This window comes from Aedes albopictus, chromosome 3 (assembly GCF_035046485.1).
Source record: "Aedes albopictus strain Foshan chromosome 3, AalbF5, whole genome shotgun sequence".
Classification (NCBI taxonomy): Eukaryota; Metazoa; Arthropoda; class Insecta; order Diptera; family Culicidae; genus Aedes; species Aedes albopictus.
The window spans coordinates 413,808,781-413,833,780 of NC_085138.1; the positions used below are offsets into that span (position 1 = coordinate 413,808,781).

Genomic DNA, 25,000 nt, shown 5'->3' on the forward strand with positions numbered 1-25,000 from the left:
AGAGCTGTTTTCATCTTTTTTGCTCAGGATTGTTTAGGAGTCTACTGCCTATGATCGCATAATTGTCCCATATGAATAGGAAACCCAGCAAAGATGGGACTGATATGCGATCATGGGCAGTCTAGTTAAGTTAAATGCATTTCATACATGTTACTAGTACATATCGTGCTACACGCTTTGCATTTTGGTGGATTCACATACCCATTGGTAAATTCTAGATTGCTGCTGATAATCAAAATGGCGAAGAATGTCGGAGAGGATGTCTTTTTGGTTTGCTCCTAGAACGTTTCGTTCACGCTGAGCTGCCCTTTCTTTCCCAGGGTTCGCTCGTTAGAATTATGTTGTATAGTGATCAGTCCTATAAGCTCGCAGAGGCACACGAGTTAAGTGGTTTAAGCAATCTATGGCGGGAGATCAAAAGTTCTTGACAGAGTTTCTGGTTTTAAAAATAGTTTCTACTTACCGATTCTATTTCGCTATTATCTTCGCTGCCGGTGGCTTCCGTAGGGTCACCCATCGCCACCCGAGCATACTCGTCCGTATCAATACTTTTGCAGAAGTAGATGGCATATTTTAGCTTTTCTTGTAGAACAGCCTGCAAATGAGAAAGCAGTGTTCAGTTCATGTTCAACTCTGAAAACTGGCAGGTTTCAACTGATCTAAAATATTTGGCAAAATGTCATTTAGGATTTTTTTTTAATTTTTATGAATGTGTATTTAAACTTAAATGCTAATTCTACACTCAAATGTCATTTAGGAGCCTGAGCTTGATTGACCGTCCATAGCTACAGGTAGCTTATACTCTTGTATCACCAGATCAGATACACTAACGTACACTAAGAGCCAAGGAGACTACTGCTTGTAACTAACTAAAATCATCATTATTAAAGGATTTTTGGCACCTTTCAGCAATACTGCTGGAAACCTTCACCTATCTGCCCCAAGTAATCTCATGGCAAAGTGGATTAACCTCTGTGCGTATTATCCTATGAGTGTGCATTTGGATGTACTTTTAGTTTGATTCAGGAACCGCCTAACTATGCTACAGGTTCTAACAATCACCGCCTTCATGTTCATGTTCATGCTGTTCAGTTTCTTCTTCAATTCGTCTTGGGACCTCAGAAGCGATTTAGGAACAACTCCGGTTGCCGAGAGTGCAATCGGAACTATACGAATGTCCTCCAAGTGCCACATCTGCTTTAACTCCTCCGTGGTCGTGGTACTTGGTTATCTTGTCGAAGAACGTTGATTGGACATTATGGTCTAACGGTACAGCGATATCGATGAGGATTACTTGTCTCAAACCCCATTGTTTACTATTATTATTCTCACTTCTCAGCAAAAATTTGCTGGAAACTGCAATCGGAATGCCAAAGGGGATTAGGCTCTGTGGATCTCATTAGCCGGTTTGCTTATATCCTAATGCGTCTGCTTCGGACAGTACAGTTGTGATGATTCAGGAACCGTTCAATTACCAACTGTAGGTTCCAAAGATCGCCGCTTTTAGAGTGCTGCTCAAGTGCTTCAATTCCAGATCTTCTAGGGACCTTAGGGGAAATATGGGGACAACTCCGCTTGCCGAGAGGACAACCGGAACTATACGGATGCCCTCCAGGTGCCACATCTGCTTTAACTCCTCCGCTAGGTCGTGATACATGGTTATCTTGCCGGAGAACGCTGATTGGACATTAGGGTCTAACGGTACAGCGATGTCGATGAGGGTTACCCGCTTCATCCTTTTGTCGTAAACCGGTTGACACGAATGAAGACGTCCGTAATGATCTCGCGACCCTAGAACATCATTATGTAACTATTTCTCAGAACCGGATCCGGCTGGAACCTGTAGTAGGGTACAAATCTGTCGACCAAGCTGTGCTTTGAAGCAAGCTGTTGGTGCACAGTCTTGGCAACTTCGTTGTGACGATCGAGGTAGTCTGATCCACGTTACGATCACCTTGTTGGAGGTCTTGATGTCGCAGTTCAGCTGGAATCCTCCTGCACCAGAAGCACGGCGCTGTAACCACGGTCAACATCACACACAGTGCGGTATATTTCATGACGGTTCTGGCTTTCTACAAAATATGCCCGCAACTACTGGATCTGGGAGACACATAGCACCTACCTGGGATATTGGTGATGTGTCTTCCTCCAACTGCAGGTGGTAGGGTGACTTTCTCGCATGCGCATGCGGTGCTTGGTGAACACCAATCGTATTGCTTGTTCTAGCGCCTCGAGGACAGTCTTGGTTCACTTTACCACCCCAAAGCTGTAGGTACAACAAACAACGTGTTGATCGCTTTCATCTGGTTGCCGGTTGACAGAAAGTTTTTCAGAACACAGTTGACACGATGCAAGAACTTGTCTTGCAGCTTCTTGTCGATCGCTGTGTGGCGAATACCTCTAAGTTATAGGAATTCGTGGTATTTGTACGCTTCGCCCTTCAACTGCATATTCTGAATCTCCTCCTGTTTGTTGACGCTGAAACTGCTGGCATCTTCTACTTGACCCCGGCTAAGATAGACTGATCGGTATTTGTCAATTCCAAACTACATCTGGATGAACACCGTCACAAGCTGCAACAGTGGATGCAGTCTCTGTACTGATTCCTGGACTGATCCAGGTCGTCCATAAAGAAGATGTGGGTTATTCTTGTACTTCTTCCGCCATTTTTCAGTTGGTAGCCCTAGTTGCATTGGTTGAGCACTCTTCTAAGGAGGTTTATCGCAAGGCAGAACCATAGCGGACTGAAGGTATCGCCTTGAAATATCCCCCTCCTGATGCTGATAGTTCTGGACCGCAACATAGCTGTTCCGTCGGTAATTTGTAGGGACGTACTCCACATCTCTATCGGGTGCTGCATCTGCCTGATGACGTTCATGTCTACCTTGTACAGCAGCAATACTTTGAGAAGGTACGAGTGCGATACTGAGTCGTACGCCTTCTTGTAGTCAATGTACGTCATGCTCAGGTTCCTATGCTTTTCGGTGGCTTGACCCACAATAACTGCTTCTATGTTCTTTGGTCATCACGTTGTTAGAATTGCAGTGCTCTTATATCCTCCTCGCTATTACCGATGACAACATCTTGTACAGACTTGAAAGGCACGTTATTGGTGTGTACTTTGTGGGATCAGCTGTATTTTGGTCTTTCGACAGAAAATAAGTGATACTCCTGATCAAGGTAATTATAAGGGAGGTAATCCGATATGGCATATCATGCATTCCGCCATATTGAAAAAGTAAATGACAGCTGGCAAGTTTGTATTGCTAAGCAAGTCATGATTCGAAAGTTGTCAATTTTTTTTTTCTCTTGGCATGAGCAATTTTTATACTTTGTACTCAAATGGCATGATTTGGCACGATCAAAAAACTAAAAACGGGAAAATGCAACATTTTTGATTGCATTCATAAATTGATTCTGCGTGCTTCTGGGCAAGACATTTCTCTAAGTTCACATAAAGAGCGTTAAGTGAGAAAAATCTTGTACCGGGCATTTTCAAGGAAAAGTTCAAATCTACTTGGATGGGACCGGGACAAAGCAACTTGATTGCCAGCACTGTAGTTCGAACGACGTCCTCCGCTGGTTCTCCGACGAAATCCTTGAAAAAGTATATCCGTGCCAATCCGTGCGCAATATTCAATGCCCTTAGTTCACTGGCAGCAGACCTCAACTAATCCACGTATTTGGCAAATCTTTTGGCAAATCTTTACAAAATAGCATCGAATGAATACACTGATTTACTCCTCGAAAATCTCGACGAAAACATTTTCTTCCCATTTGTTGATTTGTTGATTGATAATGAAGTCGAAAGCGTCATCGTTCTTGGAGGAAAATTTTCTCTATCGGGTGCTGCATCTGCCTGATGACGTTCACGTCTACCTTGTACAGCAGCAGTACTTTGAGCAGGCTTGACAGAAACTCCCTCGCGAGAAAATGAGTAAGCGATTTCGGCGGTTTTTTGAGGAGGTAAAATAAAACTCAGAAATCACAACGCAAAACCTCAACAGCATCGAGCGTGAGCTTGCCGCGCAGCGAGGAGTTCGGCCAACACTCATAATTGTTTGTTGTGTTTCTCACGTCCACTCACACTCAAAAAGCTCTCACGAATTCCACTCCCATACAAAGAAAGACTCTCGAGGCGTAAATCGCACTCAAAAACCCGAAAATTTCATCGGCTCTTTTTTCGTTCCCCTCTTCCTCGCTCAGTTTTTTTTTTGCCTCTCTGTTTGGGGTTCGTTCGCTCCCTCGCGACGAGGCAAAAGCAAAACACCGCTCTAGAGCATGTTGCAAAGCTCTTTTGAATTCGAGGAGGATTATCAAGCCTGACTTTGAGAAGGTACGAGTGCGATACTGAGTCGTACGCCTTCTTGTAGTCGATGTACGTCATGCTCGGGTTCCTATGCTATTCGGTAGCTTGACCCACAATAACTGCTTCTATGATGACCCGATCTTTGCAGCCTTGCGTGTTTTTGCGGCATCCTTTTTGTTCTTTGGTCATCACGTTGTTAGCATTGCAGTGCTCTTATATCCTCCTCGCTATTACCGATGACAACATCTTATACAGACTTGAAAGGCACGTTATTGTTGTGTACTTTGTGGGATCAGCTGTATTTTGGTCTTTCGACAGAAAATAAGTGATACTCCTGATAATGAACCCTTGGGAACTTAATCCATAGACGGACATTTTGCCAAATGACACACCAAACAAAGAACACCCAGCTCTCTAACCCCAACTCACCTTACACGAATACCTGGGCATCTTGAGCAGGAAGAAGCAGGTGTAGCTCTCCGGCAGGAAATGATCCGCCGGATTGTACTTATCCAACACCTGCAGGACAAAGTCTCGCCCTCGGAAGTCTGCAATCGTTCTCGGAAGTCGCGTTCGGCCCCATACGAACCGCAGAAATAGCGACCGTTCCTGATTGGTAAATTCTTCCATTACTTCCCAGAACCACTGCACCAGGGGTGCCGTCGATTCCACGCCCTTGTAGGTGGCAACAGTCTTCAGTAAACACAGGGGAATGTCCGGTGAACCACAAACCATGGCCTGTAGTTCAGAGGCCGAGAACAGCGAAAGTAGCGGCACCGGTATCACTTTGGACATGCCGTCCCGGACGGCTTTGACCTGCTCATCGAACTCGTGGATGCGATACTTGAGGGCTAGTTTGACATACTCGCTACGGTTGTCCGGGGTGATTTTGGTAAACCTGGAAACAGAAAGACCAGTTAATATCATTGAACGATCATGGAAGTTCTCCAATACCTTGTTGATAAGGGAACTTCATGGCCTTTGGCCGACGGCGTTGAAAACGGAAGCTCCATCGAAGCAAACACCTTCGGATCGTCTTCAATGTCCCGAATGTAAAGCAGTCCAGTAATGTAATCACGATCCACCTCCGTCAGATCGGACGGACGAAGCACTTCTCCGCAAAGTTGCCGCCAAACGGGTTCAGCCAAGCTGCAAAGAAATCATCATATCTTACAATTCAAATGGGAGAAGAACATCGATAATACTCACTTCAAACTCAAAGGTGATCCCGTTCGCACAGCGATTCCCATCAGCACTCCCAAGAATCGGAACATGTTCATGTGTAGCACCGAGTTCAACGTCGGATCCAGCAGGAAACAATCCCGATTGGCACCGGCTTCTCCGCGTCCGTTCGGAGTCTGAATCAGCAGCGGAACGCTACCGTTCTGCAACTCGTCGCACATTTCCGCGATAGACTCGCTAAATCCTCCACCACAATCATCCACGCTTTCGCCCACAAACTTCACCTTCCACACCCGATGCGGCATCGAGAGGGCCTCCTGGGTCAACAGGGGTAATTTTTGCACCATCTGTCCAAATACGCTCTTCATTCCATCCACTCCAGCTAACCCGTTGCCAGATCGCATCCGCGATCGTTTAACCTGTATTCTGTTGAGCTCGATCACCGGTCCGTGGGGTTTGTCACGAACCATGGTCGTTTGGATTACTTTCCGGAAGCCAGCTTCCTTGATCGAGTATACCAAAATGTCCTTCAAAGCACCTAAAGAGAGCTCGCCGCTAATCGGAAGCATAGCCAAACAGGGGCAGACTAGTTCGGAGAAATGGTGTAACAGTACTAACCGAGCATGAAGAACCTCCGGAGAAATGTCCCGGACAAGGTCATACTCCAGCGGAGGGGATGGTGGTGGTCGGACGGCTTCACTCAATTGATATGTCGACAGCGCTAGTGTATGGGCGGATCCACAAATGACCTTTACAATATGTTTACCCTGCAAAGACTGTACCAGCCTTGGTCGTTGTATCGCTGTTACCGTGCCATCCCCAAGCTGTCCTTCATCATTGTCACCCCAAGTGAACACTTCTCCCGAATCGCTGCAAGCTACGCAGTGCAACGATCCCGTTGCGATCGATATGATCTTCTTGCCCTGTAGAGCGGCTACCTTCTTTGGACGACGAACGTGATCCGTATTGCCGTGACCCAGACGATGGTAGTCACCCTTTCCCCAGGTGTAAACACTTCCTGATCGTGTCAAGGCTACTGAGAACTGCGATCCACATTCGACCTTGATAACTCCCAAACCTGCTAAGCTCTCGATCTTCATAGGGATTTTGCAACCATCCGATCCACCTCGTCCCAGCTTTCCGTAGTCTCCATCGCCCCAACTCCACACATTGTCGTCGTCCGTAATGCACAAGGTCTGGGCATCTCCTGAACCGCAAGCAATGTCGATCGCTCGATAACCCAACAACGCCTCGACCAATTTCGGCTGTAATTGGTCTTCGGAATCTCCATGACCCAACCGACCATATCTTCCTTTGCCCCATGTCAGAACATGTCCCTGTGATGTTATACAAGCTGAATGAGCACTTCCGCATGCGATGTCTATAACTCCAATTCCAGACAATGCCTCTATCAACTTCGGTCGATCATAGCTATCCCGGTTCCCATGGCCTAGTTTACCATCTTCACCTTCTCCCCACGAAAACACCTCACCATCCGATGACAACGCCAAGCAATGCTTTCCTCCAGAGTTCACCGCCACTTTTTTGATGATCACATGCTGTAACGACTCCACCAAGGTCGGAGCGGACACTGAATCTGTTCCACCTATTCCCAACCTGCCACCAGCTCCATAACCCGTAGCATACAACTTTCCATCCGGTGTCACGGCATACAACGTCTGTTCACCTCCGGCGATCTGAATGGGCCTCAGTAGACTCAACGCTTCACAAGGGGTCGGCATCTTGATCCGGCTTCCGTCCAAGCCTCCCAGCTGTCCGCGGTGATTGTGACCCCATCCGAAGATGGTACTTGCCCCACCCCAAGAGAACGCCCAATCCTCCGGTCGCCGATTGAACCACTGCAGCAACTGCGAATCGTACTGCGGCGTGAAGTAGTTGTGATCTTCGTGGAGATACTTAGAGGTATCGATCGATTCGATTTCGCTTCCTGGTGCGGAGCTGCTGTTCAAGTCGAACCCTTGTTGGCTGAGATTCGACCCGCTGTTGGTGTGTTGGATAAGGGAGCAGTTACTACTGGTGAGACTGTTTGCTCCAGTGTTCGGTAGATTCGAGGGGTTTGTCGCAGGTGAAGCGATTTCCAAGAGCTTCTTGCGTACTTCGAGTGTGAAAGTCGGCGGTAAGGTCACACGGCGGATCAGCGATTGGGCTACACGAACAGCTGAGCAGTACCGTCGGAACCACGCCCACTTGTGGGCATCGCCGTGCGGTAGAAGCGAGTCTAGTTGCATATCGCATGCCAAGGCTACCAAGGTTTTGAAATACTCGGAGTGCATCAGGTGAAGTCCTGTACGGACCTGCGGCTCTTCGTATTCGTATTGCCTAAGGATTATCGGAATCAACGGGCTGAGAATCTCCACAACAGATGGTTCTAGAGCACGAGGAGCATCCCTGGATGTTAGGTATTGATGCATCTTTTTCAATGCCCAAATTCTTTGAGCAATGGTTAAGGAACTGAGCTGAGCACACTGAGATAAGGCCGCTGTTAATCTTATCAAGGTATTGCTATGGTGGGGAACAAGGGAAGATTCCAGCAAAGCCATAACCATTGCAATCGATGGCTGTGACAGCACAGTTCGGTCTGACCCTAGTTCTTGTAGATAGGACTCCGGCATGATCGCGTGGACGTAGAATCTCCAACCCCACCCATTTACGGAATTGTCACTGGTAAACTTCCACCGCATTTCATCCCCAGCAATTCGGATTTCCGGCGCCCACTGAGCCCACTCACGACCAGAACGCGTAGCTACGACCCGACCCGTACCGTCGATGATGATCAACGGATCATTGCGACGTTCTGTTGAACACTGACTGTCGAACTCAATTCGTAAGGCTTCTGCACCAGGAATTTTCACATGACCTAAAGAAATTGATCATAGATTCAGAACAGATCCTACAAATCCAACACAAAAACACTCACCAACTAGCGTTATATCGTCAATATACGGATGACTAGTCTCCTGAACGACCGCCTTCGGCAGTTTACCAAGCGAATGCCGCGAAGTACACAGATCCTCCAGCTCCGTAATACACGTTTCGATCAACATGTTGGCGATCGTCGTGCTACCCTTGGCCAGTGCGATCAACGTATTGGCAATTGTTTCCGAAGTGTTAGCCGGACCCGTTCGACCCGAAACGCTCAACTTGAGCAGCTCGATCAGATGCTTGGCTTCCGATTCGCCGAGCAGTGCGGTAAAATCATCCAGGCCGCTGATGATCGGAGCTTCATTCATCATCTGGAAAGGACAAGTGCTTGGTTGACGATAATCAGACAACAACGCGGATCTATTGAACTAACCTCATTATGGGTCATGGTGGCTGCCATGACGGACATAGCACTTGCGGACATCTTGGAATGTCGTTGTGTTGCGTTACAGCTGGATATCGACGCTGAGAGTGACAACGATCCCGTAAGACTACGATAAGCGTTCAAAGTATTGTTCATGCCGGATACAATGGGGATATCGCCGTCATTGATATCGTTAGTCTAAAAAACAATGAAATGCTGAGGGTACCCAAAAACGTTAAAGATATTCAAAAACTTACGGTTAATCCAGAAGCATCAGCTGGTCCTTCACCTCCACCATGAGCGATCACTTCATTTTGCAGGTTTGCCACCACTGTATCCGTTTTGGTCTCGATCAGGTCATTCTCCGAGATTGGGGTCATGGGACGAGTCTCGTTCAATGCGCCTAGGGTTTTGTCATGCACAGTTAGTTGCGAGTGGCAAGTCAAGGCAGCGATGATACACGACCTCGCCTGTAGAATACTCATGGCGTTCAGAATGTGGGACAAGGCAGCTTGTCGAGCGCCGTAGGTTTCCAGGGATAGAACACTTTCGGAGAGTGAAGGCCGCTGTTGTTTGGTGTTCACGGTTCCAACCTGGGGATGAGCAGTTGTGGGTTCCGTATCGGAAGCATGGATTCCCAAGCTATGGCTACCCAAAGGATCTTTACTAACGGCAAACGGTACTGGTTCTTTCTTGTCCTTCTCCGACGGATTTTGAGGTAAACTCCACGCAACCGAATGGGAGCTTCCGCATGCAACGCGGTTAACGAACACTCCGTCCAATCCCAGCACAAGATTTGGTTTCTTGTTGACAACTGTATTTCCGGAACCTTGTTGACCGTGGTCATTATCTCCCCACGCGTACACCTGTCCGCTGTCAGTTACTGCCAGGCAATGCAAGGCTCCTACCGCAACGTGGATGACTTTCTTACCACGGAGTCCTTGAATAGGAGTTGGCTTCCTCACGTGTTGGTCAGTTCCGTGTCCCAGTCGGTAATAGTCGCCTTTACCCCAAGTCCACACTTCGCCGGACTTGGTCAAGGCCAAGCTGAATTGAGCTCCGCACTCGATCTGCATCACCCCTACGCTGTTCAAACGTTCGACCTGATGTGGCACAGAACATCCCTCGGATCCGCCGCGTCCCAGTTTACCAAAGTCACCGTCTCCCCAGGAGAACACCAGACCTTCTTCCGTTAAACATAGGGTCTGCGCATCGCGACTTCCGCATGCTACCTGAACTACACGATGTCCTTGGAGAGTTGCCACAAGCTTAGGCTTCAGCTGGGTACAGTTATCTCCGTGTCCTAGTCGACCGTATTCTCCCAAGCCCCACGTGTACAGCTCTCCTGAACTAGTGATCGCCGCACTGTGACTCGACCCGCAAGCAATGTCACGCACTCTCTTGGTGCGAAGACTTTCAATCAACTTCGGCTTTTCCAGGGTCAGTCGATTACCATGACCGAGCTTTCCGTCCTCTCCTTCGCCCCAGGAGAACACCTTTCCATCCAGCGTTAACGCCATAGCGTGTTTCCCTCCAGAATGGACTGCCACCTTTTTGACGACATACTGATTCAAGATGGGAACCTGTCTCGGTGTGGGGACATTGTTGTTATGACCTAATCCTAGCCGTCCATTGGTTCCTTCTCCACAGGCGTACAATTTCCCATCCTGGGACACTATAAATAGGGATTTAGATCCACCGGCAATGTGAATTGGCTTGAGTTGACTTAGCACCGAGGAATACGTCGGAAGTTTCACTTTGGAGCCCTTGAGACCTCCCAGCTGCTCTTTATCGTTCAAGCCCCAAACCAAGACCTTGGAAGATATTTCATTCATGGATTGATCATCTGCGTAGTTCGAGGAAGTCGAATAGGTTGGTTCGGCCGCCGTTTCGTTCTCCGTCGCAAGGAAGGAAGCATTCTGCAGCATCATCTCCAGGTCCGTTTGCTTCCGCTTGCCGATTATGTTGATCCCGTGCACTTTGCATTGGATACCGTTGTTGCGGCATTGCTTGATCAGGATCTCGATCCAGGCGTAGTATTGTTTGCAGTCGTTCAACAGCGGGACTACCACATCCGTCGGATTGATAGAAACCCAATGGAGTTCCTTGAGAGTGGCCACGGAGTCTCCGCCCTTGATCACCACCAACGAGGGCATGTGCGAGTAATCATCCGGATCGACGTTGATCGATAGGGTTTGAATAAACACTTGATCGTGGATTTCCAGTCGAATCCAGTGCTTACCTTGGGTAGACGAACTTTGCCAGAAGTTGGCACCTCTGTCTAACAGATGTTTAGCCGAGGATTCATTGGAGGAAACCGTCAAAGACCGGATACATCGGGACCAGTCATCGATGATATCGAAGACACCACCCAATCCGGAATTCATGGCATTAAGCGGATTGGAGATCAGCTCCAGCTCGTTCAAATGTCCATTCCAGAGAGTTTGCTGTGGGAACTCGACCGTAACTTCGCTTCCATTCACGGAGGTTACCGTTCCAATACTGCCTCGCGGAATCGTGTTCAATCGATATCGGAAGTGCTGCGTATTTCGAATCCTAACCTGCGAACCAACACTGATCGTTGTGCTGTTTTCGGAAGGTGGAGCTTCCAGCAATTCCAAATGGACAAAGCACATCCAGTACGGTCGGTCATGCATTTGCCAATCAACCCGGACGTTCAGATCATGCAGCCCTTCCGGTTCCACCTTCAATACGGTTCCGATATCTCCCTTACGAATCTCTTCAAAGTCCTGACAGCAACGAACCAACATCCCCGGACAAATCAACCCCCTCACGTACATAGCATACTGGTCAGCCGATTTGAAGTCCTCACGCATCTTGAACGGGACTTGCTGCGAATCGTGCAGTGACGATCCTCCGTCCATCGTATCCGAACTGGCACTTTCCGTGTCGCTGTAGGCATCGTTATCATCACCTTTTCCTCCCAGGTTCGCCGTCACGTCCGGATGTTCCAGAATCCACTGAACTACCTGTTCGGCCGTTGGTTTGTTGTTGGTATGCAACGTCAAACTTTTGATCGCGGTCTCCACCGATTTCCGAGTGAATCCCATCTCCATGATCTGCGCAACCAGGGCACTTGGAGGACTACGCCTCGCTGTTCCTCGATTCGTTCCCACGGAACACGCTCCGGCAACGGCTTCCGCCCCGGACGGGGTTTGGCCGCCGTCCTCCAGGGCCGATTCGTTGTTGTAGATCGGAACACCGTGGATCATCGTCGGTTGACTGATCGGGAACGACCGCTTGTTGGAGTTGGAAGGAGCGTTTAGCTCGTTGTGAACGTGACTTGCTAGCATCTGGGAAATGTTGAGGGCGGCCAGTTCCATCTCCATGAATGAGTAGCACGCTTTGAGTGGGCTCGGTTGGGTAGCCCGGAGTAGGATCGTTTGGATCAAGAGTTCAGTGTAGGTTTGTGACTCGTCGGAAGTGTTGGATTCGCTGCGCGGTTTGCCTTCTTCTGGGCTGGTGTCGCGATCGGATAAGCTATCCTTGGATGAGCTGCGGGTCACACCCGGGGATCTTTGGCGAAGAATCTTTCGGAGGAGATTCTGATGACGAAACAGAACTTTGGTAGCTTTCAAGGCAGAGAAGTTTATCTGCTGGGTCTGGAGAAGCTGAGAGCTGATGTTGTTGGTTATGTTCATTGGGGTTTGACCGATCCCGTAGAACAGAACGGCCCAGGAGTTCAGCAACATCTCGTTGATCGTCAATTTGGAGAGACTGAACGCACCAATATCTGCACACTCGGAAACTTTGAAGATCGGGATCTTTTTGGTCTCGGCCAGAGCGTGGACATTCATGACGACCTTCCCCTTTTTGGTCATACGGGAGATTGTACCGCGCACTCCATCCAGGGTCAGGTTGAGCCCCAATCGAGGCCTTGAATCGCAGCCGCCGATCGTGCAAAGGGTTCCCATGATCGAGGCTTTCTCGCTTTCGAAGTTGATCTCAAGTTCACTGACGAGAAGCACATCGGCAACTAGACACAGTTTCTGGGCAATGAACGAGTTGATATTCTCGTTCCAAAGTGGTAGTGTATGTAACTTTCTGATCAGACCTATGATCTCCTCTGCGATCGTACCCGTATGGGATGCACTGTACAGCACTCGCGACTTAATATCCGCAGAATTGTTCAAAAGCGATAGATCGTTCGGACAGTACAAACTGATCGTTCCCAGAACGTCGAACAGTTTTACTATGATATCATCGACACGATCGGCCTCCTCGCTTGTCCAATTGATCAACGTGGATTGTAATAACCTCAAACAATGCAGCTTCTTGTACACATCTTTCTTGCATGTGATCGCGGAATTGAGAATTTCGAACGCAAGATCTATCCACACCGGTGAGGTAAGGTGTTTTGACAAGGCCTTCGAAGAGGAGATGGCCCGCAAAAATCCGATTGTGGTCCACTGCTCCATTCCAAAGTTGTAGATCGTGATCCGATTGGTTAGGATCGATCGGAACATGGAAGCAACGCTTTTCAGTGAATTTTCCTGCATGCGATCGGCATGAATACCAACGGAAGAGAAGATCATCTGTAGGGTTTTGATGCAAACGTTACGCAACAGCTTGGTGGGATGCGACTCGCTAAACAGGTGGTGATCGATGAAGTCCTCCTTCTCACTGTCCTTGTCCGGGGAGAGGGCCTTCAGAGCACTGTCCGCCAATCGAAGATCGTACTGGCCTTCCTTGCCCATGCGGTACGAGTTTGTGGAGCCGTTGTCCCATTCGACGCGAACCCAACTGCAAAGAGAGATAGAAGAAAGATTTTTGAAGCGTTCTGTGTCATTTGGCATAAAGATCAGCCATTTGGCATAAAGATCAGCCATTTGATCAGTCATTTGGCATAAAAGAAGGGCAAATTTTGATGGGTCTGTGTAATTTGGCATAAAGTCGTTTGGCATAAGGTCACTTGGCATAAAGACATTTGGCATAACGGTCATTTGGCATAATGAATACTTGGCATAACAAAGAAGGTTGCATTTCGATTATGCCAAGTGACCTTATGCCAAACGACGTTATGCCAAATGACTTTATGCTAAGTGTCCCGCTCCCAATTTTGATTATGCCAAATAGCAATTATTTCAAATGTCCCGCTACCTTAGACCAACATGTGAAAAATATGAAACAGCCATTGTAATCCTCTGCTTCTCCTGGGTCTGTGTCATTTGGCATAAGGTCATTTGGTATAATTAACACTAGGCATAACAAAGAAGTGTGCATTTCCATTATGCCAAAAATACGTTATGTCAAATGGCCTTATGCCAAATGACTTTATGCCAAATGTCCCGCTTCCGCTTCTCCCGTCTTATTTAGGCGAATCTGAGTCATTTAGCATAAAGGACATTCGGCATGATGATATCTTATGCAAATGTGATCTTATTTTTATGCTAAACGAACTAATTCCAAATGACATAGGTACAGTAAACACACACTCACCCATCTTCTCCAATTTCGCTAATGATCCGACCTTCGCCGCCGGGACCATCCTGTTCACCCCACTTCCAATCGGCACCGCGGGCGATCCTCGTACCGATCTTCATCAGCTTGGCCAGTTCTGGTCCGGGTAGTCCCTCTTTGGATGATTTGAGCTGGAAAAAGAAAAAAATCATCAGCTGTAACTAACTAGCAGCTTCGCCAGCCGTTCAAATCCTTACATTCGTCACCACATCCTCGTAGATCACCGAAATGTCCGTATTGTTTTTGCTGTTCGGTAGATCGGCCCCGGTCTGTCTCAGCAAACCCATGATACTACCCAAAATGCCAGAGTTGATCAGCAAGCTCAGCTCATTGGCTTCGTACGATCGCGACAGCATTCCGAAGATACTTAGCAGGAATCGCGCCCTCGGCAGCTTCTTCAGAAACACGTACGTACCCAGGTTGGAATTGTCCTTCTCGCCGTGGTTGCGATGTCGTCCGTTGATCTTCTCCTGGTTGACGTACTTCTGCAGCTCGGCGACCGCCCATTCGATGATCTTGGCCTGCGCGATCAAAATGTCCGCCTTCTGGAAGGCCGTGATCATGTTCAGGTTCTCGAGAATGTGTTCCGCGTTTTGTGGTTCTTCCTTGGATACGTGCAACCCTAAGTAGCCGTTGAAGAGGTTGTACTGAGCGGCGTCAAACAGCCCGACGATCTTCAACAGTTCATAGAGCATGGCGAGACCTTGTTTTCGAATTTGGTAGCGCTGAATCTGGCAGTACATCGCTCGGCGAAGCGTTTCAACGTCGCACAGATCGTACAAGATGAAGTCCACGATCTGCTGGCTGATGCCGTTCTTGAACTCCGCCGGATACGTCTCGATCAGGCACTTCTCGCTCAAACTAGCGATCACGTTGTTGATGAACTCGTCTCCGCCGTCGGCGTTCTTCATCTTGGAGTTGTTGTAATCGATCAGCTCATTTGTTGGTGTTTTTATCTCTTCGCTGGTGATGGGGATCTTCTTGTCGGGTGCATCTCCGCCTCCGTTGTCTACAGAGGCCACACTCAGAAGATTCTCGTCTGACGCAGTATGTTGCTTCTGAACGGCCAATATCACTGGCGATGAAGATCGATCTCGAGCCGCTGCCGTCGTGAGACTCTCTAAACTTTCCACCTTGATGAGGCTCTCGTTGACCAGATTCTCGGTGGAAGACAGGTGCTTGCAGCTAAGATTCTCTTGGGATTGGATTTTGGTCACTGAAGAGGTGAATTGGCTTTGGATGGTCACATTAAGGATGTCTTCTGGTTTGGCGCAGGCCAGTTGCTTCTTGGCCACACGCATTTCGGCTATAATACGCCGTACCAGGGCCTTGAAACGTGGCAGCTTATGCAGAATATGCAGGTTTGTCAGACCGTGCTGTTCTAGGCTGATGGCCGGACGGATTTCATACAACAGGAATCGACATTTGTCGATCATCGGAGCGCAGACTTCCTTGTAGCTTCGGTTGAGCTGTTGGCGCATCTTGACAATTCCCCATTTGGTCTGGTGCACGATTTTGATGATGTTGACAATAGGCGCAGGAGGTTTGGAACAATTACCACTGAGCTCTCGATCGACAACGGCCAACGCAAGTGGTCCGAGATTCTGGTGGCGGATTAGCACTCCCATCAGCAGCCGTTCCAGCTCCATGACGGGATGTTCCGGCGGGAACTCCTGGTGCCATATCAGATGGTTTTCTTTACAGTACCGCTCACAGATGGCAATCCACGAAGCTACCAGAGGATCCGTCAGCTTTCCTTCGCCCAAATTTGAGAGCATGGTTTCCACTCGATGAGAGATCAGAACCGAAGGCCAGTTCGCCATTTGAGGCACATCGGCGATAGGGATTTGACTGGAAGCGTCTGTTGGGGTGCTTCCCGCGGTTGATCCACTGCTGCGGGCTTCACCTGTTGGCGAGAAAATGAACCGAAATGAAAAAAATAGTCTGTGGAAAATGTCCCGCTCCCCTTTCTATCATCTTACCTTTTTCCTCGTCGAAAGGATTGCTCGGTTGAAGCACCTGCAAACCTCCGCTCAAAATCGATGAATTCAGCAAATTTTTACACTGGATCTCCGCCGGTTGAAGTGCGGATCCCGCCTGCAGAATGTTACAACGCAACCCCAGCAGATACGCAAGCATGCACTCCGAGTGGAAATGGGTCAGGGTGGTCATTTGCCGGGGAGTTTCCTTGTCGCCACCTATCTCGTTGACGGCGAATCGTCCCACCCGAAGGAACGACGTGATGAACTCGAACGCAGTCCTATGCTGAGGGTTGCTGATCTCCAGGGAAATGTCCTTGCCGGCGTTGGAGTGGAGGATTTCCTGGGTGGCTGCGTTTTCCGCCTGGTAGTCTTTGACGTCGTAGACGTTTCCGTTGATCATGACCCAATGGCCACCGTCGGCACAGTGGTTCTCGATGTCACTTTTTCGGATCAGTAGGGTTTCTTCCTGTGGGGGTGCGGCCTTGGCCGTTCCACGGCAGATGATGCCCGGCCAGCCCATGTCGTCGGAGTCGTGCACTTCTGCTTCGTGGGTCAGCCGGTTGAAGTTGTCGAGGGCGTGCAGCAGGGGGATAAAGTGCTTGTTCCAGTCGAATGATGACAGGAAGAGGGACTTCTCTTTTTGGATCAGCACAAGTCCGATCAGGAGCTCGTACAAAAGGGCGTCTGAGATGTCATTCTTGAGGATTTCGGCTACTCCGTCCTTGCCTTGAAGGATGGTTTCATGGGCTTTGTTCAAGGTGGTAACGCAAGCACCGACCACCTGCTGGATGTAGGTGTCGAGGAGGGCCTCCGCCCCGCTGAGATCGTCTGCCTTTGATCGGTAGATGTAGGACAGGAGCAGGCGTTGGAACTTATGCAGCAAATCCAGACTAGGCGAGGGTGGTTCCGGGGAAGAAAAGCCTTCCTCAGTCTTGAGATAGGGTCCCAGCATGAGTTGGCCGAGGCGGGCCTGCGTTAGGCTGGAGTTGTTTCTTAGAAGCTGTTTGAGTAAATGCAGCAGGGACAGATGGGTTCCAGTGGAGGTGCAGTCTTGCGAGCGTTGAGCGTTGATTGCCTGGTTTAGGGCGGTTTGTAGGCCTCCTTCGGCCATTAGAGAACCAACGAGGAGATCAGTCATGAAACGATGGCCGGAACTGTTGCTGGCTGTGGTGGCCGAATCGTGGCCGGCTGGGAGAAGCGAGGTTAGCGTTTGGGCACGTTCTGAAGCCGTTGGCAGGAGTATGGACCATCCGACCTGAAGGGTCCACTGGGCGGCTTCTTGCATGGTTTTTAGGACAACTGGGCCTCCGGCCAGATTCAGAATTCGCGATTTTAAGCTAGCGAGTAGACGAGATCCTTCGACAAGGCCGACTTGTCGAGCTGAAACGTTATTAACGATCATGGCGTGCAGCTGAAGACGTAAGAGATTGAGAGATGCAACTGCAATACATTCCGCTTCCTGACTTGGTGGGTGGCGGACGTCCCCGGGGCTGTTGCAGACCATACAAAGCAGTTGGTCCAACATTCGGAATGTGTGTTCACTGAGATCTACTACGAATGGGATTTTGGAGGCTACTCCAAGTGTTGAGGAATGACACCACACGATACTCTGGGCAGCTCCACAGGTCATTCCGGATATCCGTAAGGTGGGTGGCGTTGTCAGAATTGGGCTCTGTATGATGGGATCCCGAGAGACCCCCGAGGGGCAGATTTGTTGGTAGTCGTTCCGACCCCAACCATATAACTCTCCGCTGCTCGTCAGTGCCAGACAATGAGCTGATCCAACAGCGACATCCGCAATCTTCTTTCCCTCAAGCGCCCGGACCAACTTGGGAACGTTGGAATGCTCCGAATTACCATGACCTAAACGTCCGCCATGTCCTTTCCCCCAAGTATACAGGGTTCCATCACAGCTCAGGGCTACACTGAACTGCGATCCGGAATATATCCTTGCCACATTCACCAGCGTATCGACCTGCACCGGTATGGGAGATCCGTTGCAGGAACCATTTCCAAGCTTCCCGAAATCTCCGTCTCCCCACGCAAACAGCAATCCACCATCCGTCACGCACATGGAATGAGCATCTCCACTTCCCAACGCCACATCTACCACCTTGTAGGACTTCAGCGCTTGAACTTGCGTCGGAACCAGCTTGTCGTCGGAATTTCCATGACCCAACCTGCCGTAGGTTCCCCGTCCCCACGTAAACAATTCACCAGCGTTAGTAATCGCCGCACTATACGACGCCCCGCAGTAGATTCCAGAAATCTGCTTATCCTGCAACCCTACAATCATCGCCGGAACATCCTTAGACACCGTATCTCCATGTCCCAATCGACCACCATCTCCCGCACCCCAGGACCACACCTCATTCGCCGAACTGAGCACCAAGACGTGTCTTCCTTCGCAGTGAGCTGCAATCCGAATCACATTAACCCCTTCCAGCCCATCGAAAGCCTTCGGGGCGCTATTCTCCGAACTGTTCGAGTGCAGCGAAAAAACCTGTCCACCGGTCGTCAGGATATAGATGCTATTCTCAGTACAGGCCACCTGACGAACCTGTAGCGTCGATGGAAGTTCGATTGTCGCGCCCGAGTACCTCGGAACCGATCCCAGCAGCTGCGTCGTCCCATTCGACGTCGCCGTCTCATCGGACGTGAATCCATACATTTCCGGCGAACAGGAACTCCAGCCCAGGGTGAAGATCCGCTGGGAGTTGGACTTGCTGACTTTGGTCGAGTAATTTCCGGCCGGGAGGTGCGGTTTCGCCAACCTGTCCAGATGACTTATGATGATAACGGCAGCCTGTTTGAGATCCACGTTGGTTGTTTCGTTTTCCGGCAGCGTTAGGAAGCGAAGGAACGATTCCGTTGGTCCAAAGTGAAACGAATCCACTGCGCTGTACGATCCGAAGCTCTCGATCTGCTCGTACCGTTTGAGGAGCGACACCAACGGCGCTCCGGCGTTCTGCGGTGGGCTTCGATTGTCCTCGCTTTCCTGATCTTTTTCGTGCAGAGTCAACAGCAGGGAGATACCCTCTAGGGATCCACCAAGCGTTCCCTTTTGGGCACCAAGTTCAAGCAGCAAGTTCAGAGCAATATGTCGATCCGGCTTCGGAACCAAGCAGCGACCCCCCATAACATCCCCAAGCACAACCTGCCGCAGGAATTTGATGGACTTTTCCACCACCTCGATCCACAGGGTGGACATTTGCGACGTATCGAATAGGGATGCTTCCGGTAGGGTTTGCAGCGCTTCCAGGGCTTCCAGCAGCAGCTCGGAACACAGTTCGACGTCCTCGCCCGAACGCCATGCTCGGCGTAGAAAGGCAAAGGAGAAGTTGAGGGCAGCACGGGTCCCGACGCGGGCCAATCCGAACGTGGCTTTGTCGCAGTCCTTCATGGGAGCTCGGTCGAAGCTGGGATTTTTCTGGAACGAAATATCAAAAGAAATTGGATGACTAAGCGCATTCACATTTAGGGGCGGGTTTGACTTCTTCTGATTGATTTTTCTGTATTCGAATGATTTATTCGAGGATTTAATGCAAGCAATTCCTGTTGGAGTTTTTGAAGAATTCCGAGATGAACCCTTGGAGTGATTCCTGAAGAAATCCGTGGAGGAACTTCTGGAGAAGGCTATAGAGGAATTTCTAAAGAAATCTTTGGAGGATTTTTTTTTGAAAAAATCTCTGGATATTACTAGATAACTCTTTGGAAGAATTTTTGAATCCTTGGAGAAATACCTGGAGAATCACTTGAAGGGATTCCTGGATAATGCTTACATGAATCATTAGAAGAACTTCTGCTCGAATCCTCGGATCTGGATATCTGGAAAAACGCCTGGAGGAAAGCTTAGAAGAATTTCTGGAATAATTCTTGCAAGAGTCTTTGGAGGTATCCTAAGAAGATTTCTCGGATAAACCTCTGTAGGAAATTCTGAACGCATCTTTAGACTGGGAGAAGCTCCTGGCGGATTTTTCGAAGGGATTCCTAGGACTTGCTGGATGAATCTTTGAAGGTACGCCTGTTGAAATTCCTGAAGGAATGCTTGAGAACATTCTAAAACTATTCTTTGGAGGGATTTCTGTAGAAATCCTTAGAGAATTTCTGGAATATTCTGTGGTGGAGTCCTTGGAAGATATCCTGGGCATTCCCGGAGAAATTCTAAGAAAACTCCCTAGTGTATTTCCTGGATGAGTCCTTATAGGAACTTCTGGAGGAATCCTTGAGGTAATTCTAGAAAGGATAACTGATAATTGCTAAAGAAATCTCTGGCAAAATTTCTGTCTGCGGATTGATGAGCCTAATCAACTTGACTAACTTGCAGAATTCCTTGGATGTCTCCTTTTTCTTCTTCTTCTTCTTCTTTATGCAACATTCCCATAGGGTCAAAGTCTGATTAAGTGTTCTATGAGAACTTCCACAGTTCTTAACTGAGAGCTTCCTCTGGTAACGACCATATTGCATTTGTATATTGTATGGCAGGTTAAGAGATACTCAAGGATGTCCAGGATTTTTTGTAATGGACCGACCGGCAATCAAGCCAATCACCCTCAGTGCACGTTTATCGCTTCGATTATATGGGTTCTTGGAGGTATTTCTGAATTAATCATTGGAAAAATTCATGCAGAAATTCCTGGAAGTTTTTTTTGTGAGAGGAATTACTGTAGAAACCACTGTAGGACTTTTTTCAACCTCCACAGATGAGTTCTTAAAGAAATTTTCCGATGAAGTACTGGATTGATCTTTGGAGAAATTTTAGGAGAAAATGAAAGAATTCCTACAACAACTACTATAAGAATTCCCGAGCGATTTGCTGCATGAATTTGTGGGGCTATTTTATAAAGAACTTCCGGAGAAATTTCTGGAAAAGTTTTCACAGAAACTCCACAAAAAGTTCGAGTTTTGGCCACTAAAATATCATATCAGTTGCACTGCAATGATATTGATCTAGAGCGTGGGTCAATATCAAGTCGTGGCCTATTACTGCCGTCTGTATATAGATTGACCTACAGTGTTATACTTATGACACACATGTGATACAAGAATCACTGTACAATTGCGCTTGAAATGAGTGCCATACTGAAAATTCTCTCAGTTCAAGTCAGTCTTGTTAGAATTTTCTTGACACTGCGTACCGTTGTACAGGAATCACACTCGTATCACATGTCTGTCTGGGGTATTAGTGATGCAACATCAGTAAGTCAACGGACAAGACTGATATTGGGCAGCTCTGAATAAGAAGCAATCACTCTAGGAATTTAAGTTCAGTTCAGTGGGTTGAAGTGTTCACTCATAAGACAAAATAAAAATTCCCGAGTTTTCCAAATTCTTCTAGGAGGGAATTTTGAGTGTTTCGGATTTAAAAATTATCTCAAATTTTATAAAATTTATGTAATTTTCAAAAACTATACAGAAATATCCTCGGAAATTAAGTAAACATTCTAAGGAAAAATGCGCAAAATTTATTATCCAAGAAACTCCACCAAATCGATGAATTCTCGAACTTTTTATTAATTAATTAACAACTCCCAAATTGATTAAAAAACATTTCTAGATTTTCCTCACACAGTTTGAAACTGTACTTGGATATATGTTGTCTGTTCTGGTGGTGTAGTAATGATGAAAATCCTACGGAAAACTGAAAATAACGATAGCAGACAAACAATTCTGAATAAAAACTCTCAGATAAAAACTAGTGTTACCGGTTGGCTTGGCTACTCCGATGAATACATCCCTAGAACTCTTCTAATGATTGGGAATTCTTTCAGAGATTTGTTTTGAAACTTTATTGAAAATCAAATCTTTCCAGAGTTTAATCCGAGATTTGTTTGAATGTTTGTCTCGAAATTCTATCCGTGATTCTTCCTTGAATTCCCTCCGAGAACTCTCCTTGGATTCCTCATTTAAATTGTTTCGCAGTTTCTCGCAGAAGTCTTTCCGCGAGATTTTCCTTGATTTTATCAGTTTTTTTTTTCTGGAGATGTGTCAGTTTTTTTTCTAGCTCTTTCCAGTTCTCCCAAGTTTACATTTAGAGGTAATTTTTACGAGTTTGCTCCCATAAAAAGTTGGTTTCGAGATTTTTTCGGTGTTTTTTTAGGATTTCTAAGAGTTGTTCCTGGGATTTCTACTATAGACCCTTGATATTTGCTCCCGAGACTATTCCCAGAGCTTTTTTTGCAAGATACCTCAGTTTTTCTCAGGATATTTTCCAAAGTTTTTCTACAGATATCTTCAGAAAGTCTTAGAAGAGTTTGTTTTCTAAGATTTCACCTGGATTTCTTCTGATATTTTTCCGGGAATTTCTTACAAAGAACTTAACAAGTTATCCCAGTAGACTTTCCGATAAAACTCCTGAAAAATCCCTGCAAGAACTCCGAGTGCAATAGAGAAATACCAAAAGGAGCATCCAGAATCTTGGGACAGATTTGCTTTAGGAATTTCAGAAAGAGCTCTGGGAATAATGCCGAGAAAGTCTATAAATAAACAGTCTAAGGAGGATCACTGCAATAAATCCTGTAAACAACTACGAAGAAAAGCCTACAAACAAACAGCTATGAAAGAAATCACGGGAAGAACTTTATGAGAAGTAGTAAAGCACCTACAGAAATCCTAAAAGGCACTCTGGAAAATATCTTAGCAGGGCTGGTAGCAGGAACTGAGGGTCAAAATAGTTATTTTAGTGACCAAAATCTCTGAAATAGTGACCAAATAGTGACTTTCAGATAGCAAAAAAGTGGCTAAATAGTGACTTTTGGCACAAAAATATGCTTAGTGAGGAAACATTAGAGAACGAATTTGATTCAGAAAACCCTGGAGTACCGCATAATGAAAATGTTCAAGAAAAACTTTCATCTTCCATTCCTAAAATTGTACAAAGCTGCATGTATTTACAATTTTATAGAATATATTGTGCAGAACTAGATGAGCATGGCATGAAAATTCTGTCAAGAAATAATAAATAAATTATGAAACTCTTGGAAAACTTGTTGGATGTTTTCTGTCATGAATTTCACCTTGATGGAAACTTAGATAGACAAATGCTTAAAAATGTGCGAGTGAATTTGAATAAGAATTTTTCATATATGATTTCTTGAATATTTTTGCAAAAATTCTCTCAAAATAAAATAAAATGAATAACAGAAAGTAATTAAGAAATTTTGATGTAATACTTGAAATATTTCTCTACGTACTTCCTTGGAAATTTTCAGAAGAATTACAAGAAGAAAACAACGGTTTTTATAATAGCCTATGAAAATGTAATAGAACTCTTAATTTCTTCAAAATGTCCCATATTTACTAATTTATTTGAATCAATTTCTGGTTAAATTTTCATAATATGTAGGGTAAGTGTTGCGTACACCTAACGTGTACGACCGCACCTGTGAATACAGCACATTGAACGCAGACATGTCAATGATTGAGTACCTGAACCGAACCGAGTGAAGTAGACGGCGATGTGTGATGATGCAATCGACAAAGTTGTCATGCAGTGGTGTGAGGAGGAAAACGTCAGAATTTGTTAAAAAGGCAGACTGAAAGGCCGCACGCGATACTCGGGAGTTTGTTATCCTAAATTAATAGCTAAAACGTATTAGTTCTTTAGTATAATCTTACGGTTCTACAGTTGGTTTTTTCTTAAATCTAAGTGCGACGGTAAAAGTGTGAAATTTCGAGCAAATTGAACTTAAAACTAAACAGAAATATGTACAGCTTATAGGTTAGCGTTGGAGAGAACTGTTCGTTCATGCAAAAGGTTTCGTCGATCCGCAGTCAGTTTGAGATCGTAATTACGGTAATTAACTATTATTAACAACTAAAATTTATATTCGGTGATTGCTAATGACCAGTCTTAAACAGAAACTCGCGTTCATAGTTGGCATCGAACCTTATCAGTCCCAGTTAGACATACAGGAAACCCACAAACGTGAGTAGCAAAAATTATAACCTAAAGAGGAAAACTAAAATGCATTGTTACCCGCAGGAAATTTTTAATTCGCCGCACTCAGCGACGTGCCAAATATACGTATTAAAAGTTCGGAAAATCGTTTCCTTCGTTGCATACGCAACAGTAAGTGTACCAATTATGGCTATAGTACCAATTATTCGCCATAGTTGGTTTTCACCCTTTAACAATGTAAATCAACAAGAAAAAAATTGTGAACAACAGATGACGTTCACAAAAGATGAATGCACTCATTTAAACTCCACATTTTGCTCAAATTATGGTAGAAATAAATCATTTTCTTTAAAATTTCGGCTTCCTTGCACCTATTATCGCCATAGTGTACCAGTTATGGCTAATCCCATAAGCAATACATGCAAATAGTGCGAAAAGGAACCGAAGTTAAACAATGTAGCCATAACTGGTACAGGGTTCCTATCATTGGCACACGCTGTAATAAGTACTAAAAGAAGTTTTGGCTCCGTTTCTATATTTTTCCTGTGAAGTATGGAAACTAAGCTAGCTTTAACTTATTGTTGACATTCGTTGGTCTTCTTGTTATTTTTGTACAAATAGTTTCCCTTAGGTAGTGCCATAATTGGTACAGGCACCCTAGTTACAAGCATTCTGGGAGAAGTTGTTAATTTTATTTGGGGACTAAAAATAATGACCAAGTCACTAAATAGCGACTTGCTATTAGGCCTGCACTCTCACCGACGCACCATGGGGCGGCCCCATACAAAATATGTTTGCTTTAGTTTTCAAAACTCTTTAAACTTTACGGAACTCAGTCT

General features: G+C 46.6%; 1 protein-coding gene across 1 annotated transcript in view; it reads right to left on the reverse strand.

Annotated features, from left to right (window-relative positions):
• Positions 1 to 118: 118 nt before the first annotated feature.
• The window catches only part of LOC109622224 (probable E3 ubiquitin-protein ligase HERC2), a 27,172-nt gene continuing 2,290 nt past the window's right edge, over positions 119 to 25,000 (reverse strand). Inside the window, exons 2-12 of the mRNA XM_062855494.1 lie at positions 16,262 to 19,773; positions 14,477 to 16,185; positions 14,259 to 14,410; positions 9,056 to 13,562; positions 8,808 to 8,996; positions 8,430 to 8,745; positions 5,519 to 8,369; positions 5,264 to 5,458; positions 4,739 to 5,207; positions 464 to 595; positions 119 to 401 (exon numbers count right to left, since the gene is read on the reverse strand). Coding sequence (XP_062711478.1) covers positions 393 to 401; positions 464 to 595; positions 4,739 to 5,207; positions 5,264 to 5,458; positions 5,519 to 8,369; positions 8,430 to 8,745; positions 8,808 to 8,996; positions 9,056 to 13,562; positions 14,259 to 14,410; positions 14,477 to 16,185; positions 16,262 to 19,773 — 14,041 coding nt within the window. The 3' untranslated portion in view covers positions 119 to 392. The remainder of the gene's footprint in view (positions 402 to 463; positions 596 to 4,738; positions 5,208 to 5,263; positions 5,459 to 5,518; positions 8,370 to 8,429; positions 8,746 to 8,807; positions 8,997 to 9,055; positions 13,563 to 14,258; positions 14,411 to 14,476; positions 16,186 to 16,261; positions 19,774 to 25,000) is intronic.